At 36.1% G+C, this 20990-nt stretch overlaps 1 protein-coding gene across 1 annotated transcript; it reads right to left on the bottom strand.

Annotated features, from left to right (window-relative positions):
* Nucleotides 1-11027: 11027 nt before the first annotated feature.
* LOC116177180 (angiotensin-converting enzyme-like) lies at nt 11028-18146 on the bottom strand. Its single transcript, XM_031496075.1, has 12 exons — nt 18098-18146; nt 17856-18047; nt 17646-17807; nt 17487-17595; nt 13009-13152; nt 12722-12913; nt 12402-12675; nt 11993-12117; nt 11699-11942; nt 11548-11649; nt 11354-11494; nt 11028-11305 (listed from the first exon to the last, which is right to left on the bottom strand). The coding sequence occupies exons 1-12, from the start codon at nt 18128-18130 to the stop codon at nt 11149-11151; spliced, it is 1875 nt and encodes a 624-aa protein (XP_031351935.1). The 5' UTR covers nt 18131-18146; the 3' UTR covers nt 11028-11148.
* Between the last annotated feature and the right edge of the window lie 2844 nt (nt 18147-20990).

Below are 20990 nucleotides of genomic sequence, written 5' to 3'. Positions count from 1 at the left end.
AAGTTTAATGATACTACAAACGTTACTAAATTAACTGAGGAGTTTAGAAAGTGAGGCTTGCTTGAGATGAGTCGGTTTCGGCACCATCAAGTTGTCTTAGTACTCTATTTATTGCTTTTGTGCATCTTGATTTCATAGATCTTGTATTAAAGAGAGATGTATACGTTTTGACAATGCTTAATGGATCCGTGGATCCTTGAACATTTTCGAAGAAATCGCGAAATTTTTCGAAAGTGAGAACCATTGCGGCTGATTGGGTTTCCATAAATTTCTTAACGGGTTCCATGTCTTCTTCAGTGAAGGAGGTAGTACTTATTTTTGGTTTTTTGGTTGCAGCATCCTTAGTTTTTTGCTTTTCAAAGGGATCGCAGGTATCGTTTACAGGTGGAGTTGCAATTTCAGATAGGTTTCTTTTAGCCGCTGGGTTTTTCAGAATTTCTTGGGCTTGTGTTTTGCTTTGCAGATTGCAGTTGTTACGGTTGTAAAGATTTTCTGCGACAGGTTCAGTTTGTTCTGCTTGTTGGTTGAGAGGGGGATCTTCCTCCGAAGAAAGGGTTGTGCCCTGCCTAGGACATTGATTGGCAATATGCCCAGTTTGTTTGCATTTGAAGCAGGTTAGGCTGTCTACGTATTAACTTTCTCTCTCAACGGTTTTCTCGCTTTCTCAGCTTTCTGCATCATGTGTCAATTATTACCACTCCGTGCTGGATCAGTTTAACTGAATCTCGGTGGAACCTCCAAAGTATTACGTAACGAGATAAAAACCACTATCGCGACTACGTTAATTTGTTCTTAAACTTATCTAATAGTGATTTGATCACAAAGATTGCCAGACAAACTATGACGAAACCTTAAAACCTTTAAAAGTTTATTTTATAAGATTCCAAACAATAATAATGTCATTATTGCTACCAATATCATGCCCAAATTTTGATTATTATTTGTGAAATTAACCAAGTACCTACCTGCCTAGATCAAAATTGACTTAATTATTCCTTATTACTTACCCATTTATTTACCTGAGCTAACTGGAAGTGTAAAAGGAAAGTTAAGGTAAGTTCCAAAAAACTTCACACCGACGTCGACGCCGAGAAACGAAGAATATACAAGGTGGATCATCGATAATTTGTAATCGTCCGTTACACTGGCGACCAACGGTTTAATCTAGAAAAGCTCAAATCCTCTTGTTCCCATTATAGGGGTTATAGGGGATAGAATATTTATTTGTATTCACAGAGCACAAAGAGACGACTGAAAGAATTAAATAGACAGCTCATTTAGGAACCTCTCACATTCACTTTCGTCCCAAAAATTTGCTTTCATATCATTAATTATAGTGACAATTCAACTCATGTATAAAAAATCGCATAAGTCGCAGTGCAATTGTCACTTTGACAGCGGCAAAAGTTACCTGCAACTTTTCCAGCGACAAATGCACTAGTGGTTTTTTCACTTATTCATTTTCGAACCAATTATCGCATTATCCTTACCCATATGACTAGTTTGACGTCTGTCAATAATTGACTAGTTTGGTGAATTTCTTGTTCGTTAAATTGTCCTGCCGAATTACACTCGAGGTTTGTATTTAAACCGAATAAATTTGGGTTGTGGCAATTCAAATCTGTTTCCTTTTAGCAATTGAACTCGAAAAACTGTCAACCTAAAAATGCTCCACCTGCGGTGTCGCATTTTTATTAGTTGACAGTTTTTCTCGTCTAATTGCTAGGCAACAGATTTTCATTACCTAAACAACCCAAATTTACTCGGTAAAATACAAACCTCTTGTGCAATTATAAGTGAGAAAATATGGCAAAATCAAAATGCATGTTTAGTATCTAAAAGGAATTAGTGTATGTTTATTAGCATTCGTCTGACGCTTCGAAACGTCTAGTTAATTTGCGATATTCATTACATCAAAGCTATCTTTAGCGTGAACAATTTAAATTTAATAAAGCAAGCCAAAATATATGTATAGCAACTTTGATTATTACAATTAACAGTTAATATATCCAAACTTCGTTATAGCGAAGGAACGGCGCCCCATTTGCCAAACTTTAATTATGCTCCGTTACGTATTTTTTCCGCTCTGTCCATTGAGTATTGAGCAGAATGATATTTTGAATGTAATTAAATACGAGGCAACTGTAGCAATAATTCAATAACTCCCTCGGCGCGAATTTACGTTGAAAGGAGTTTTAATGATTGAAAGGTATTTGAATAAAACACGACCCTTTCTAATAAAGATGAAAATCCGTGTATTATAAACTTTAATCAAAAACATGCCATTTTTTGTTGTTGTTTGGTATTTCATGGCGAGGCAAAAAGTTTCGCTTTTTCGCAATTTTACTTTCAATTATTAAATTTTCTCCATAGTTTCCTCTCACTCATACCACAACGCATTGCGCTGTGTACAAGTATGTCACATACAACGAAGGTATCGTAAATAATTCGTTATCGTGTATACTTAGAGGGTTTGATGATACAAAAATTCTGATTTACTCAAGACTGTAGCGGGCAGCTTATCTAATGTTAAACATCGTACGCAATACGGAAACAGCACACGCACAAGGAGTTTCGAAACTATTTCCTGCCTATTGTTTCGCCATACTTGCCTTACAAGTATTTCATACCGCAATGTAATTGAGATACGATTTCTAAGTTGCCCGATCTAGGAACGATAGCGGAATAAAAGAGGCATTGTTAGTCTAGTAGCACCAACTTTTTTTCATTCAGTATTGGTAGATATTTTACGCCTTAACAACTAAATAAAAAAATTCACAGATTTCGCAATCCTTGCAACCATCGGAGACATTATAATAATATTTTTATAATAATAATATTTATTTTTGACATTCAGTTGACACTGCTTAGTCTCGTCTGGATATTTAACATGTAAAATAAGTAGGTATATAACAATCAAAACATATGAATAAAATATAAAACAAACACATCAATAAATATAAAACAAACAGTATTAACATAAATGAAGGGTTATGGGGCAAGCATAAACTCTTCGGCACTGTAATAGCAATTTGCTATAATATATTTTTTTAATGTTCGGTTAAATTCCCGTAATGGTAACTTTTTTATTTCCTTATTTAATTTATTATAGAGCGAGAGATCAAGTGAGTTACTTTTTGACAAACATAACCTGTACACGGGTGGTAAAAGTTGTTCCTTATATCTTGTATTGTGCTCGTGATGCCGCTTATCCGAGATTGGTTTACTGTGAATTACTCGTGCATGTATTTCAAGTAGTACTTGATATATATATACATATACATGGTATTGGCATAACTTTTAATTCTTTAAAATAGGCACGACAATGGTCTCTAGTCCCAAGTCTAGCTATGATGCGTATTGCTTTTTTCTGCAACCTAAATACTCGTAATGCACACGCAGTTCCGCCCCACAAAATAATACTATAGTTTATTATGGAGTGGAATATTGCAAAATAGCAGCTCAATAATGTAGCGTCATCTAATGATTTTCGCAATTGTCTTAAAAGGTAAATATTTCCTGACAGCTTCATACGAAGTTTATCGATGTGAGCCTCCCAGTTCAGTTCATTATCAATAAGTATACCCAATAACTTTACATTTGATCTGTTATTTTTATTTTTTGTTGTAGTAAAAGTTATTTTCTGCATTTTATTTGGATTGTTTTTTAATTTGTTTGTAATCAACCATTCCTGTGCTCTCTCTTCAATTAGACTTACGCTAGATGTTAATTGTTCTTTATCCATAGCGGAACATAAAATGGTAGTATCATCAGCATATTGAATGCATTTGTGAGGATGAATTATATTTGATAGATCGTTTATATACAATAAGAACAATACCGGTCCTAGTATCGACCCTTGCGGTACTCCATACAGAATGGGTTCAGTGCTAGATGCGAAATTATTATAAGAGACACATTGCTTTCTATTTGTCATATAAGATTGGAATATGTTTACCACGTATCCCATAGTGATTTAATTTTTGTATTAATATGCACACAGTCAAAGGCTTTCGATAGATCATAAAGAAGCGCTATTGGTATTTCCCTATTTTCGAGAGCCCCAATTATATATATTCAATTAAGGAAAGTACTGCTTTTATAGTAGAATGCTGTGGTCTAAATCCAAATTGACTATCGCTAAGTATACAGTGTTTAGTTAAAAATTCCATTAGACGATTTTTAATTAAGATTTCGGCAACTTTTGAGAGCGTTGGTATTATAGAGATTGGTCTATAATTATCTTTTAAAGTTTTATCACCTTCTTTAAAAACAGGAATAACTCTACTTATTTTAAAGCAGGATGGAACTACACCTTCCAAGAAACAATCGTTCAGTAGGTCAGTGAAAAAGTTACCAATGATGTCTATCGAGTTTTGTAGTACCTAACCGTTTATGCCATATACATCCAGACTATTCGTTTTCCCTAGCTTTTTTACCGTATTTACATCCTCTTCATATGTACAAGGTGATAAATAAAAAGAGCGTTAGAATTTATAGTTTCACTATCGATCTACGACAAGGAAAATGTTGATTTACAAGAGTGCTGAGCGTATCATTAAGCAAGTTTGCGCGACTATTTATTTCGAACTCCTTGTATTTAATATCGTTCCAGATGATTTGTGAAAGAGAAGTGCGAAAATCATTTATTCTAAAAGTTGAAATTTGTCTTTTCCATATTTCGGGTCTAGACACGATGTCCATGTGCTTTAGAAACATGTACTGACCATAATGATCGGAGAGGCAACATTTCGCAACACCCGATAGATATTTATCATCGTCAATATTCGTTGCAATATTGTCGATACAAGAAGCAGAGGTGTAGGTAACACGAGTGAACTCCGAAATACAAATCTTAAAGTTATATGTGCCAAAGATGTTTATCAATTGTTTTACCGTCTTATCAGGTCTATTAAAATATAGATTAAAATCGCCTAGTATTAACATATTCTGAAAATTATTACAGAGATCATGCAGTAATTGATCAAGATTCTGAATAAAAATTTCTGTCGACCCATAATAATAATAATAATATATATGTATTCTGTAAATTGCAAAAACACAATTATAGAAACGTCAAAATACCCATCTGGGCGACGATATAATACAATAATTAATGTTTTATTAGAAACTATCTCAACACCGCAGAATTCTGCATGCATTTCAACAACGTATTTTTGAAGTTGTACGGGCTTAAAATTTAAAGTTTTCTTTCAGAATATGCTTACCCCACCATGAATATGATCACTCCTAGAGTAAGAATCACCTAAACAATACGAATAAATGTTGATCATCTCTAATTGAGTTTTAGTCATCCAGTGTTCTGAAATACAAACAACATGGAAATTATTGTCCTTTAGAAATAGATTAAATTCGTCAATTTTATTCGATAAACATTGTATATTGATGTGATAAACGCTGAAGTTATCATCACACTTCGTCCAGGGGATTGCAGATTGGAAATGATAACCGTATAACCTATAAAGTCATAAATAACCCTTATTCACACTGAATAATCTTGCTCCACTCGCTCGCAAGCTCGCTCGTGTCGCAAACGTAAACTTTCTGAATAATAAGCGGCGTAACATGCTTGTAACACTATCACGGGCGATGTGCGAGAATTTTCAATTCAAATTAATAAAACCACTGCGCACTGTTAAGTAAGTACTTTGAATATACCGATTGCAGTCGAGTACGGTACAATCAACACTAGACGCGACACCACTGTCTTTTTTTCTACTCGGCAAAACCTGGTAAAATCATTTCATACACATACAAAACATATAACTTACATTCTATACCGAAATACGTAAGACCATATTCAATGGTAAGACCATTCCATACTCTCCATGCAGATCATTTATGACCATTTGTCGTAACAAGAAATAACAACAAATACGTACTGGTACTGGTACAGATTGACGCCTTTTCCAAGTTCGTATTTATAGATGCGGTACCAGATACGTCAACTAAACACCTTATTAGAGCACTAGAGGAAATTTTTAAAATATTTGGAAAAGTGGAAAAGCTACAACAGTAACGACCGGATCGCCTTACGTTTTGTTTGCCTTTCGATACGTAGACACGAGAAAGTAAAGTTTTTGGTGATGCTTTATAGCTCCGTATGAGAGCACAAAATGTGTAATCCTCGGTAATTTATAGCAAGAATTTAGCACATTTTTCGGTACCAAGAAACAAATTAAATCGGTATAGTTATCGCAGCGTGAAGTTAGCTGTACCCGTCTGGTCGCTCTGTATCAGCACAAAATTTGTCATTGTCGGAAACAAATAAGACAAATTTGTTTGCTATACAGTTGACCGTGTCAATTCTTTTTAATATCTCTTTCGCATACCTTTTCGCTTTTCACATTCGCGACACTGATAAGTCGTATGACAGAGGTCGATTTCTGTTCCGCTGAGCTTTTCAAAGCGACTATATTATCTCATTCAATTACCAAAATGAACGCTAAAACGTGGGATTAACAAAATGGGATCGAGACCTGCAAACCATCTCTGATTAAACTCTCGAAAGCTTTTTTCCATTTTTCAATACCTGATAGACGGAAAAAAAGCACAAAAAAAGCGCTGATATGTTTACGCGATGAAAGTAAAATATATGGAAATGTATTCTGGTTGAATGCTTGAGTGTTGTGTTTCAAATGATTATTCCATGATTTGACTAATGGAATAATCCCGTAAAGCGAATGACATCTAGAGTGAGGGGGGTTACAGATACACATACTTGTTAATACGAAAGCTGTGCACTCTAAACCCTTAAACCCCCTTACTTACACATAAATACACATCGCAGATTTACAGCCTTATTAAATTCGCCTAAATTGACATTTCACTCGGTCTTTATAAAACCGCATTACGGGATCTGCTTTTTGATGCATTCCCTTTGTAATGTAATAATTTCCTAATACGCCAGTTCGATTGATCCGTTTCAGTAAAGCGAAGCTTATTGCATGCATTTCGGCGACATCAAGAAAGTGCCTCCCATTGGGGAACGTGTCCATTGTTCGTGTTCGCTATGCTGTGTACGTTCGCTTCCATAGCTACTCGAATATTGGCAGCTCGAATATCGGAAACGTTGTCACATAATCTAAATAAATAATTTCATTAACCGAATTAATTTAATTGATCTGGTCACGAGATCCGACCACAACATAATGGAACAGGTGAAATTATTAAGTAGAATTCGCTTGAGACATGCCTCTATCTGGTTAGTTGTTGACCTATTTCGGGTATATCTAATGTTTATAATGGCCGAAGTTCTTACTTAAGGATTATGTAGAGTGCCTTCCATTCATTGATTACCAAAATCCCATTGGCATTAATTCATAACGCTTTGTATTAGCCAATAACTTGCTTTGGTACATGTTCTCCGTTGTTAGCTAGGTAATACAAACTAAACTTGTTTTCATAATATTATAGCTCCACATTTAACGATAATGGAATACGTACCGCCACATTTAATGCTTTTTTATAACGATCTTTGCGTGAAGATAATCGATTTCTCTTATTTTGGAAACTTGTATTTGTTGGAATATTTGCACTAAACGCAACCCCGACTTTATTTTTTTTAAGCAATTTCGTTCTAAATGGCGTTTTGTGTTACAGAATCTGAAAATTTGGTTCTTGTGTCGACTTTTTTCTTCGAATGGCCTTGGATTCCACAACACACGCATGTTATTTTATTAATTATAAAATTCGTACAAGGAATGGCCCTCCTTTGGTTTATGGTTAGCGATATCCATAAAGAGATCATACATACGTATTTCTAGTAGGTACTTTGAAACGTATTTTCTAATAAAGTTTTCCATGCGGACCACGTATATTTTGTCCAGCCTAGTTCAGTCTCAATGAAGCAGAATACGAGAAGTATACAGAGGGCTTTTAGGGTATTAAATTTAGAAATTTCGAAAAATCCTCGAACACGTCAATTTTGTATTCGAGGGGGACAACTTTTGGAATACAAATGACGAATCGAAGTCTTCACCCCTATACGTAGGGAGCTTAACCCCTAAAATTTTAAATGGAATCCTATGGCAAATGGCACTATATTTCAAAGCCAATTTAATCGTGATTACTAATCTGCTTTGCTTTTTAAATTCTATTGATCACTCTTTAGTTTAAAATAATTAAACGAAATCGCAAAATACAAGTTTAATACCAAAAGTAGGAATCAGTTATAACTCTCACAAATCGAAAGGCAAACAAAACGTAAGGCAATCCGGTCGTTACTGTTGTAGCTTTTCCACGCGCTCCTGTACAACCTGCTACCACTCCCCTTGCTGGTCATGCCGCAACCACGTCACCATATTGCCAACATATACGAGAAAGCGGTCAAGGTTGTTTTTGTTTACAATTTATTTAAACGTAGAAAGTAGCGCGAATTTTTTTGGGCCTTTATCTGCTATCAAATGTAAATGTTTAATTTAGTAGACAGGTAGATGTGATTTATCACCTTTTCTGTGTATCTAAGAGAGATGAAATTTTATTTTTCCTAGAATTTAAGTTTGTTATCTCTTAATATCTGATAACAAATTGATTTGGAAAAATAATTGACTTTTTTTTTGTTGGCCTAGTGATTTCAACTGTGTATGATTGGTTGTTGTAATTTTTATTATTGGAAGAAGGGTTTCGTCCTTAACTAGGACGTGAACAAGAAAAGCGTCGCTTTTTGCCACGTTCAACGCATAGTCACGTTTCGTTGAAGATTTATTCGCTTCTTGCGAGTTCCATGGTTGATTTGTTCGCCGAAGTTTTTTTGTCTTACCGACTGGAGAATTGTCGTAAAGTTTTGCCAATTAAAGGTGCTGCAAGGAGATGTGTTTTTCGGCGTTTCATGAGTTTGTTTCCAACGTGACTCAGTTTGAAGTTGAGTTTTATTATGAACGTTTTTGTCTGTCCGAAGAGAAGATGCTGCGATTACGCGAAGTCCTTAGTGTAAGGTGTCATTTGTGTTATGTAATTTTTTTGTGAACTGTGTACGGATACCTTTTGAATGGATATTTCAATTCCCGGACAAGGATTGAAAATGTTGTTCCCTCATATGGCAATGGCTTCTCACGCCGTATATGTTAATCTTACTATTGCCATTATAATGTTATGCTCATTTTCAGCTATTTATTGACGAAGGACTGCATTGGTTGAAAACCATAGCATTGTAACAAATTGTTACAATCGATTTAACCCCCACAAGGGTAAAAACTTTATAAACATGATAGGTATTATTGAAATTTTTGAATTTAGAGGGATATTAAGGTAGGTTTTTGTAAATTGTATATGGAACTGCGGTTTTCTACCGTCCGAAAGACCACCAAATTTGTTAATCTAATTCAACAAGTTTTTCTGTTTTTTTGTCATCCAGTTTAATAAAAAAAAAAGCGTCATCGTGTGTTTATATCAGCTCTTAGTGCGCCTGAATGTCGCAAAATTCTTATCCACCAGATTATTGGATTAGTAAAAACTGTAAGTAATTAAGATTAATTTAATCGTCCGTCGAACGTCTGCGTGTGTGGTATTTGTAAAAAGCAGGCCCTAAGATACTCTCTTTCAGCTTTGTCAATTTCTGTGTATCCCGAATAAATGTTATTTTCTTTGTTAATAAACAATTTATCGGTTTAATCGAACCCTATTTCCAAAAATTAATAAAATTAAGTCTTTATCACGATTCGATACCCTCAATTTTAGATAGAGAACAAAGATTGTGGTCAAACCAAACCATCCTCTCTATCCTATCTATCCATTCAACCCCATAAAATATAATGTTTAACGGAGAAAGATATTTTTTTCACTTAGTTTATACATAGGCATTACAAAACAGGTAGAATTTTCTTGACAATACGTGTGATACCAGGTCTCCTCTGGGACTGCATAATTCTCGTTTCTACGTTAGCAACGTAAAAAATTATGTTCAACAATTCAACAACACGAGAAAATTGGTCTCTCCACTGATTTGTCGCTTCACAGTAATCTAATGAAGTCTTCATTTGTACCACTCGCAGGACAGTAAGGGAGATATTGCATTGCTTACGTTTGTAACTCCTCACTCAACTATTTTTAAATTTTCTCGTACAGTTTAGCACATAAATAATCTTTTAGTAGATTATAAAACATAACTTCTGCGGCTGATAATTTTACGGAGCTTTACTTTTCTCGGCACGCTTTTGTTTTTCGAAATTAGCACCGAAAAATGCCCGTTTTTTTATTCTAATGATCTTCTCTCAACGACCTCATCTCTCTATTAATTTTCTCTCCGATTGATCCCCACTTCTAATTACCGAGTATTTTTTACGCCCAGAAATGGAAGAATGAGAGAAGTTTGGCCATACCTAATTTTTATTGGTTAGTGACTTTTGTTCAACCAATCCAGAGCTAGTTTTAAAATCGTTAATCATTTCAAGACTTGCTGACGCAAGGTTTCCACGGTCTGATCGTACTGTAAGGTTAAACCCTCTAAACGGCTGTAATAGAAACCCTTATGGAAACCACCAGAAGTATTTAAAAGAACAAAAACGCATTGACAATGAGCGTGTAGAAATTGTACGCCTCACATTGGTGTCCATCATTCAGATTAAAATTTGTCTGGGAGACAATTTTACCTATAAAAAAACACTTCTCCTTCCGGCGGAAAAAATTGAAATAAAATGCTTTCGTATAGGATAGATCTATCTTATTTGCCTTATAAAAGTTAATTTACGAATGAGTATTTATTTTAAAAAGTTAACTATAATTTTCTCTTTTAATCCCAATGCTGTGCCATCCTCTATATAAGGTTTAATATTTGCAACTTCTTTTTTAAATTATTCCCAGCATATTTTTGAAGCTACCTACTCACAAAATGTCCCTAGGAGTTGCATTAAAAATGCCAGAGAAATGAAATGTATATTTCAACTCTACTCGGTACACTTGTAAGTGTAATGAGATGAAATTCACAATACTCAAGTGACACTTGAAACACCACGCCTGAAAAATGAAAGGGGGTGCTTTACACGCGACACCATTAAACTACCTCCATCAAATACCTACACAACTTAATCGAGTGGTTTTGGCTGTACCTCAGTAACAGGAAACCTATTTGTTTGTAATTTTAATTGTTTCTAGAGTACAAATTTAAATCGGGATGCGGTGACATAATTTTCAAATGCGTAACGTAATTTTGTAATTCTCTCTCTGCAAATATTGATAAAGGGGTTGAAAGTATTCAATTATTGCTGACCCAGATAATTCAGTTTCACCCGTAATTTCCTTTAGCGCAACACTCCAATGTCGACTGGATCCGAGCGAAAGGCCTGCCCTGAAACGAAAAACGCGTTTAATACGAAGTGCCCATTTTTGAACAAACCTCAATTTCTCGCCGGCTTTCCTGGACCCATAAATATCGCATTTATGCAGCGGGAGTAATTTATCGGACGGGTCGTATTGGCCGGCGGCGATGCATAGTGCCTTATGTAATTGAAATTCTAAGATGTGTGCCACGAAATAACTAAAGCATTTCGAAATTCACGCTTGCATTCGTAAAATGTTCGGAAAACTCACGAAATATATTGTGTGTCAGCTGGAACGTGAAATTTAGATCCTGGATCAAAATCTAACACGTCAGATCTGGATATCGGCGGTTTTACTTTCTGTATGGTTTCCCTATGAACAAAATTAATCTCGGTTCCATTATTTACTGGAGATTACGCACCTGTATTGCCACCAGTGCGAGTTCCACTTTTCGGGTGGAACCTTTCCACTAAACACGTCCCATCTCCATTTATCTATTAGTAATCCGAAGGGTAGAAAGGCAATTCGTTCTAAAGCCATGTTCATGAGAGCATTCAAATTTGATGAGGGCGTCAGTTGATTGCCGGAAATGAGATGAATTTTTTGCAGATGGGTCGTGGAACAAACGGATAAAGCAATCGTATCGCCGACTGCTTCGTGAAATCCTATTTTTACCGAAAGAATTAAATTGCAATTAAGGAAATTGGGTTATCACCTGGATTAGCGCCGTCCCTAAAGGTTAGAGGTTGATTTTTATACAGTTGGTAATACTGTATGTGCCCCAATTCGTGATGGATCGTAATGAAGTCTTCAAAATTAACTTGAGTGCACATTTTAATTCTATCCACAAAATTAATTAATCGAAATTTTTTGCGGGATTAGTTCAACGCTTGAATATCCCAAATGAATGTTTACTTTGTAATTCGGTGGTATTTTTATATACGCTCGTATGCGAGGGTCGAGTTAATTAGAAGTTAGTTATGTTTCGAAACCCCATACAGCTCTAGTTAATACATTGTGAAGGTTCCACATTAAATATTTACTAATGAAAACATACGGCTAAATAGGATTAAACTTCAAATGTTGAACTCGGTGAGCGATTTATCATTGAAATAAAAACCAACCTAAATTCCCGACCGTTATGAAAATCCCAAGCAGATGCATGGCACATTACATTCCGGTTTGCAGGTTTTTCAATCATAGCTCCAGCGGTTACATTGTACGACATGCTAGTTGACTCTAAACCCAAAGATTGGTAAAATTCGTCGGCAGTTTGGAACATCCCTAACGGCGTGTAACCCTTCCCTCTTAAAGAAGCCGTAACATCGATTATTCCGGCATCCGGGAAAGGTAAAACTAAATCGCTTACATGAATCCAATTTTGCGCCCACATATTTCCTACAGCAAAACAATGTGGTAAACGCATAATTACGATTTTGCTAACCTAAAACGTGGGCAGGAATTAAACCATCCCCAATATCCAGGCGATCGCCGTACACCAACTTTAATTTATTGCGTACGTATAAATGTAGTTCGTCATATAAAGGCTTCACTTCCAGCCAAAGACGTTGTAAATCCTCCTCAAACGTGGGGGATTCAAATTTGCTTCGCCACATTGCTCCTCTGTCACTAAAATCTATAAAAAGGTTTCGCAGCCGCATATAATATTGTAAATTATTTACAGACGAACAAATTTTCAAGGAGAGAGAGAGACGCGCCCTTTTTACTCACTATTAGCCCTTGCCGCTTCGTTGGAAAGGTCCACGTAAATTTTAAATTGTTCTTTCATTCTTGGTCCGGTCGCATTCCTCCACGCTTCCCACGTATACAATAACTCATCGTAATCAGTCGAGATTGCCATAATCGACTCGATTTCTGCAAGGAACGGGAGAAAAAATTAATAATTAGATAGGCCTCGGGGGGTTGTAAGCCGCATTATGGATTTTAGTGGTTGTTGTAAAAGTGCCACACGGGATGAGATTTATAGGTTGGCATTAAATCGAGAGAGTTTAGCTCGCGTATAAGCAATATAATCAATGTGCTATAGCCCTATAGCACTAGTGTTAATGAAAAGAGTGCCAATCTACCTTTTTGTCACTGGAGATTTAGATAATTAAACACTTTAAACTAATCCTTAGTTTTAACTTATACACCATTCATGAAATTGCAGTTAAACAGTAAGGATAGATCCATTGTTTAAGCTTTGAATATAATTTTATATTCAAAATATTAAGTAAGTGACTAAAGGTCAAGGTATTCTACTTTCCTTTATGACATGACCTGATCATCAATCAGCTACAAATAAAGAGGCTTACAAATTCAATGTTTTGATTAATTTTACGCAAATTTTTTTGGAAGTCCTGCAAAAGGCAATGGATAACGCATGAGCAACGAGCTGCAACAATGCTGTAATAAATTGTATAACTGCAACGGGAGTCCGCCACAGCATTTCAATTTTATGTACCGCTCCGTATGAAGTGTGAGTAAGAGTAGATTTGGTAGCGATAACAACGGGTTTTGAGCGGGTTTTTTAGCGCAGACAGCAGTGAACCGTACAGCTTCATTGGTTCTCTTTTTCAGAGCCGGCAAGTAGATAAGAATCAAGTCTCATGGATTGGTTTAGAAGGGACGCTACTTGCGACTTTTGCGGTGGTTCCGTTTTTCCTTACCAGCATGGCAATATAGGAAAGAGAGAAAGAGACGCGCAACGAGTATTTTAGAGTACAGGGTCTTCCTCTAGAAATGTTGGTTAAAGCTAAAGATCATTCTTACGGAGCATGAAGGACGAATTTTTTGCCACGTTTAAAAAAAGTGGCCGAAGCTTGGTTTGCGTCGGGCCCGTTTCCGTTTTTGGACTTGACGACTATATTAGTAAAAATTGGGTAGGAGAAAGAGAGATTCTTCTCGGAACTGTCGTTCGTCGTGCGCGGCATTTTAGGTAGTGTAACATTTATTTCCAACTTTCAAGACGAATCCGTATAATCGAGGTATACGAAAGATTTAACAGCCACGGCATCGTACGATATATTTTTATTGCGAAAGTTAAACTTAATTTCCGAATTATAATGGAAAACTGAGCCACCAGTTCGACGAAATAATTGTCGTGTGTGCTTTAAAATTCATTGCGGATTCCCCCAACAAGAGCAACCCCGATCAGGTGAAGAAGCAATAATGAGGGTCAGTGAAGGCAACGTGACGAAACAACAAACCGGCCAGGCACCAAGTGAATTTGCACCAATTGACTAACACGATCGCGATGCTTATCCAAAGCTAAGTTAAAATGGAGAAGAAAATATGAGCAATACAAGAAGGTAAGAATAAAAGCAGAACACAACAAGAAGCGAGAAGAGAAATGAAAGGGATGCTTAAAAAAGTACTTGAAGAACTTAGAAAGAAACAGATTCATTTAGAAAATTATTGGGTAAACAAAACAATTCACTTAATACGAGATGCTCAACTAGTCGAATCACGTCACTCCCTCAGGGAAGTAGAAAATGTCCTAGTTGGACCTGGAGTTAACATTATAACACAACTTGCTAACCAATTTGAAAGAATTCAAGTGGTAAATGAAGAAGAAAGACCGAGAAACAACACCAATGGAAGAAGTAATGAGAAAAGGTGAGATCAACGGGAATTCCACTAGTCCCTTGGAAGTTACGAAGATCTCAGGAGCAAACAAATTTAATTAACTTTAGAAAAAATTATTTCCAGAAAATTAAAATAAAGAAAGAAACGAAAACATGAGTAGTAGTACGGCAAATGAAAATTGAAAAACCAAAGATATTTATAACAAAGAAGAAATTAAAGAGGATGAATCAAAAGAAAGAGTGGAGCGTTAACAGGTTGTTTTAGAGAGTTTGGAGAAGGTAGGAGGGCAAGCTAAAGAGAAATGGGAAAAGATAATCAAACCTCGAGAAGATATCCCTAGAGCACAAGAGTTAGCTTGGAAACTTCGGAAAGAAGAAGAGAGAATGGCTATTTTAGAGCGAGATCATTTGACGAATTAAGGAGAGTCACCTTCAAGTTAATACAAGAAAAGGAGACGAACCGTCAAGAAGAATTAGAATTATTAAAATATTCGAAGTCATTGGAAATAGAAAAAGAAATTGACAAATCTGCAAGAAGAAGTAACCAAGGAGAGAAGATATATTACGACAAAAGCGATAAAAGGTAATAAGAGAGAAAAATAATCAAATGATAAATACGAAAAGTGTAAGAAAAAGATTTGGAGAAATATTTAAAGGAGAGCAAGTCAATATAAGAAGCGCCAAGATGCGAAAGTGGAAAAAGGGAAAGAAAAAGAAGAAATGTATTACTTGTCCAGTTCCAATGTAAGTGAAATTACATGAAGTAAAATCAATAAATGAAGTGAAAGTGTTTTGTATACAGGATGTTTGTTAAACATGCGGCACGAGGTTATTCCTTGGACTTGGACTAAGAATATTATCTTGTGATGATTTTTGAAACAGCGCTATGTTGCGAAGATACAGGGCGAAAAAATATGAGTTGTTATCTTAGCAACATTTTTCAATTATATATGATCCGATACAAGTGTTCAAGCGCATATGAGGGTATGATCAGAGAAATTATTGCGTATCTAACTTTATTCGAGGTAGGTTTTTATTTTGTTTCGTTGTAAAAAGATCATTTCCTAGAATTATTAAGTATAGGGAAATTTTATCTCATTTTCGTTATCAATTTTGTTTTGCTAAATCATTTATGTGATAGTTCAGCTTTAATTTATTCGGGGTACTTTTTTTTAATAAAAAGTGGATGTAATTATCTAAAGATAGAGATGCATTTTAATCAAAATTGTTTGTTTTGGTAGAAAATGTATTTTACATAAGATAATTCCACGTCAAGTTTGCCTACGGGACTGGAGAAAGCATCCTGTAGGAAGGGTTCGATTTGTTTGTCGCGTTGCCACGCTCAGGCGATTGGGTGAAAAATTTCGATTAGTTTAAGGAGGGAAGACACGTTAAATACTGGGGAAATAAATAAATAAAAGAAATTGCACGTAACAGTTTAGGGTAGCAGCTTTCGTTGAAGTCATGTGTAAACAGTTAATTCAAATTTGAATAAAATCAACGCTTCTGCAACCTGTTTGGAAGGGTTGTTAAGAAGAGCAATCTAGTGCGTCCCTTTTTTTGTTTAGTGCATTTTTTCTTTCGTAATTGGCGGGGTATGTTTAAACGAACGCTGTCCAATTTTGATAATTAGGATTTTATGTTTACTAAAATAAATTTTGTTTATGTGAAATCATGCAAATCGTGTGTTTATTCGACCCCTTTACCGATCCAGATAGATTTCTCATTCTTAATTATGATTAATTTTGTTGATCCGTACCCTGTGTTCACTTCAGATATCTTTAAAATTGGTGTAAGTGATCCTTTTGGAATCAAAGGAATTTAATCGTGGCCATTGCTTGCCTTAAAATCTGGGTTATTTTAAATTTTTTTTACTGTAACGGGATTCGGATGTACGAGTATTCTGAGAGAGTTTTAATTAGAGAGCCGGTTAGGTTTAAGGTGTTTTGTGTACGGTTTCATTTTCGCCGAGGTAGTGCACACATCAGCCGAAGAAGGGTCACAGCAATATATGAAAAGTTGGAATCGCTTAGAAATAGCTGCTCGGTGTTTTAGGGACGACCCATATCTGCTCTCGAAATTGACCGGTGATGCCCAGAGAGGGTCCTACGAAGTGGCGGGGGGTACAGTTCAGTCAAAAATGAACAGTGCCGGGAAATTTCTCGAAAATCCTTACTTGGGGGTTTTCGCCGTCGGTCGCCGAGTCTATATTTACCTTTTAAATTGCACGGTGATGCTTAGGAGTGGCGCTACGGGGGTGCGGTCGAGTAAAAACTTAACCGTGCTGAGAAACTTTTCGGGAATGGTTACTCTGGGGTTTTCGCGGTCGCAAAGTCCAGATCTGCTCTCGAAATTCCCCGGGGATGCTCAGAGGTAGCGATACGGGCAAGGTTAATTTTCCACCTCTTTTTACCCCTTGCTACCCCGCACCACGCCTAGGTATCTTCGGAAAATTTTGAGGTATATCTGGATTTGGCGACCGCGACAATCCCGGAGTCATAATCTCCAAGCGGTTTCTCCAGCTTTTTATATATGTTTATAATTTTGGGACAAAATCCCTTGCCTAGTAGTTGTATATAAAGGTTTCCTTAGGAGTAAACTTCAATGATAAATTAGACGTACCTGGATCTAAAGATAAACCTTCCATTTTCAAATCGCATTTTCTCTTTCGATAAGGGCAAATTTTAGCGGTACTATAAATATTCATCATATTGGATCGTATACTCGAAAGCTGCAAATTTATAATTTAATTCCCGGTAAATACGCCGGAACAATATTTGCCTTCAGAAATTTAAAATCGTCCAAAGCCGCAATACCCAATTCCTTTAACATCGCGACTTGCCGCTGAATATTTACGTCCTGGTAATCAGACGGTGTTAGATGGCGAAAATATCTTTGCCAATAATCCTTCTCGAACCTCGCCGCCACTAATGTTGCCTGTATCTGCGAAGAATTTAGGCGAGCTCTAACTTTGTTTTATTATTGTCTTACTTTGGCCTTCTCCTTCTGTTTGTTGTCGAGATCAAGGGAATGCTCCCATTCGGTATGAACATGATTGTAGTAGAATTTCTGGGCTTTGGGTTCGTATTCTGTTAACAGGAACCGTCTCAGATTTTCCTCTTTAGATAACGCCTCGTAACATAACGACTTTGGTGCCAATGTTATGAAAATCAAACTTGAAAGCTGCAACAGACACATACAGTGAAATTCGCAAATATTTGTTCGAAACTAACAATGTAATTGCTTTTATTTAATACCATCGTCATAGCGTTCGACCGTAAATTAAACACAATGTGTGAACAAATAGCCTACTTTTGTAATTATTTCATTTTGTTGATGAATACGCAAATAAGAGCGAAATCAGCTGAAAATTATATGTTTGCATTATACATAATGCTAATTTCTGCAATCTCAATTCAATTAGTTGAAATTGCCGCGCTGCGGGTTAGGATTACCCACAACATAATTATCAGTTGAATCTTCTTCGCCCTTTCCTGCAGCACAGGAGTCAGGAGCCTTAGGTTGAGCCATGTTTTTTACCAAAAATCGACTGCACCAAAATTTCTCGGGAAAACACTTTTTCTTATTAATTTTGGTGCGTAAAATCCAAAACAATTCGTACTTTTTCGATCAGACTTCTCAATCAAAAGTTATAGACTAGAAACCAATTTCGAAAGAAAAATCAAAGGGCTGTAACTTTTGAACTAGTAGCCCAATCTTGGAACTGTTTGAAATTATGGATTCTACAGGCCACATTCTATAAGAAAATTTTTTTTTCCGGGTCGATCTGAGACAATTTTTTTTTCGGGGCTCAAAAAAAGCAGTGTATAACCTTCCTTTTTTACCAAAAATCGACTGCACCAAAATTTCTCGGGAAAACACTTTTTCTTATTAATTTTGGTGCGTAGAATCCAAAACAATTCATACTTTTTCGATCAGACTTCTCAATCAAAAGTTATAGACTAGAAACCAATTCGAAAAAAAATTCAAAGGGCTGTTACTTTTGAACTAGTAGCCCAATCTTGGAACTGTTTAAAATTATGGATTCTACAGGCCCCATTCTATAAGAAAAAATTTTTCCCTGGTCGATCTGAGGCAATTTTTTTCGGGCCTCAAAAAAAGGCAGTGTACAACCTTCCTTTTTTACCAAAAATCGACTGCACCAAAATTTCTCGGGAAAACACTTTTTCTTATTAATTTTTGTGCGTAGAATCCAAAACAATTCGTACTTTTTCGATCAGACTTCTCAATCAAAAGTTATAGACTAGAAACCAATTTCGAAAGAAATTTCAAAGGGCTGTAACTTTTGAACTAGTAGCCCAATCTTGGAACTGTTTGAAATTATGGATTCTACAGGCCACATTCTATAAGAAATTTTTTTCCCGGGTCGATCTGAGACAATTTTTTTTTCGGGCCTCAAAAAAGGCAGTGTACAACCTTCCTTTTTTACCAGGGGTTGAGCCTTATGTATAGGTTCACGAAGAAGTTTGACAGCCAAATAGTCTCTGTCTGATTGTGTGTATAGAAGGAATTTACGAGTCTCCACCATCTACAATAACTAAAATTTTTCGAAAGGAAAAGTTTCTTTATGGCTTTGTCCGTCTATCCGGCCGTCTGTTCTTCGTCTAACTCGAGAACGAAAAGCGACAGCGATGTCAAACCCTCCCCAACCGATTTCCATTTTTTCCAATTCAACGATCGGTGCTATTAAATATGAGCCGGATTAAAAGACGTGTTTCCGAAAGCAAACTGAGGGGCAAAAAATCCTCTACTAAGAGCATGCAGTACAATGTCAATTGTATTATTAGAAATAAATGCGGAAAAGTGGAATATTACCCTTTTAACAATATTTGCCGCGACGCCTTTTTCTGTCCCCTTCATACGTTATGATTATGACCTATTATTCAAGGCAAAAACCTTTGCAAGCTCCGAACTAGTTTTCCACTAGAGAAATATGTACTCAGATAACCGACAAGCTTAAAATTCCACCATAAAAGCCTGCCAGGAAAAATGTCGTGGATACATTTAAATATCTCACAATAACGGATCGAATTTTACAATGACATGACATACTAAGAAGCTTTAAACTTTAAAAATGGTAGCCCACCGCAGAAGAGATTATTAATTCAACTTTGAACTTTAAGGCTGCTAGGCTTTGTATACGGTTTTTATATGCACGAGAACACTTGAAAAGGAAAAATAAGCGGTTGATATTTTTTGCATCGTGTATAAAATTTTGAATATGCTTCAACAAACTTTTTAAAATATTAAAACACTATATCGACTTTATACATTGCTCGGGGTGGTTTATTATTGCAACCATAATGTACCTACTAAAAGCTTTTATATAGTATTAACATGAAGTGCCTGTAATTAAATTCAATTGGTAGTTGTGTGTGTTAAATAATTTACAAGAGCGTGCTCTTTCGACTACAAGATCTTGATACTCGCTAATTAATTTGCGGTAAATATGCATTACAGAATATAAAGTTGCGTAATCAAAGTTACAGCGGAAATTTTGTCCTGCAAAGTACGTACTATAAAAAAAGTTCTCATAATATCTGGCCCGAAGAAAACTCTTAAATAAACGCTCACAATAAGTGGTCACCCCATGGAGACACATTTCTTTTAGGGACAAAAAAGACATTTAACGAGCCACACCGGTAGCGGTCTCTCATCGAAATGACATCACCTCGAGTTCTCGACTATGATATTCTATTCTATTCATAAGCGCAATCCGATCAGGCAGCACCACGAACTTATAAATTAAGATGGACTGCTGATCAAACAGTTGCATAGAAGTAGAAATGGCCCTAGCATGGGCGCGGCCATGATGTGGTGCACGTTTTAGTTATTTTCTAGGGAAATTTTTCTAGTGCTTAAGTTTTAAGACTATTGCAGCCTTGGAAAATGACATGTGTCACAGTAATTTATTTAGAAAACGTGAGGTTGTTTATTAGTTGATTTGAATCTCGCGCCAAGTGAGTGCACATCATGGCTGCCTTCATGTAGGTGTCATTTGTCAATTCAGTATTAGCAGTCCATCTTAATTTATAAGTTCGTGGGCAGCACTTACACCCATTGTGCCCGTTACCCTTAATAAACAATAGGACTCTTAAGTTGCTT

Source organism: Photinus pyralis, unplaced genomic scaffold (genome assembly GCF_008802855.1).
Source record: "Photinus pyralis isolate 1611_PpyrPB1 unplaced genomic scaffold, Ppyr1.3 Ppyr1.4_LG7, whole genome shotgun sequence".
Taxonomy (NCBI): Eukaryota; Metazoa; Arthropoda; class Insecta; order Coleoptera; family Lampyridae; genus Photinus; species Photinus pyralis.
This window is presented reverse-complemented; position numbering and strand designations above follow the sequence as displayed.

Coding starts and splice junctions, on each gene's coding strand:
- LOC116177180 (XM_031496075.1), bottom strand. CDS start 18,130: ATGACGATGGTATTAAATAAAAGCAATTACATT. Junction 17,808..17,855: donor AACAGAAGGAGAAGGCCAAA/GTAAGACAATAA, acceptor AATTCTTCGCAG/ATACAGGCAACATTAGTGGC. Junction 11,650..11,698: donor TCGCACTGGTGGCAATACAG/GTGCGTAATCTC, acceptor TTTTGTTCATAG/GGAAACCATACAGAAAGTAA.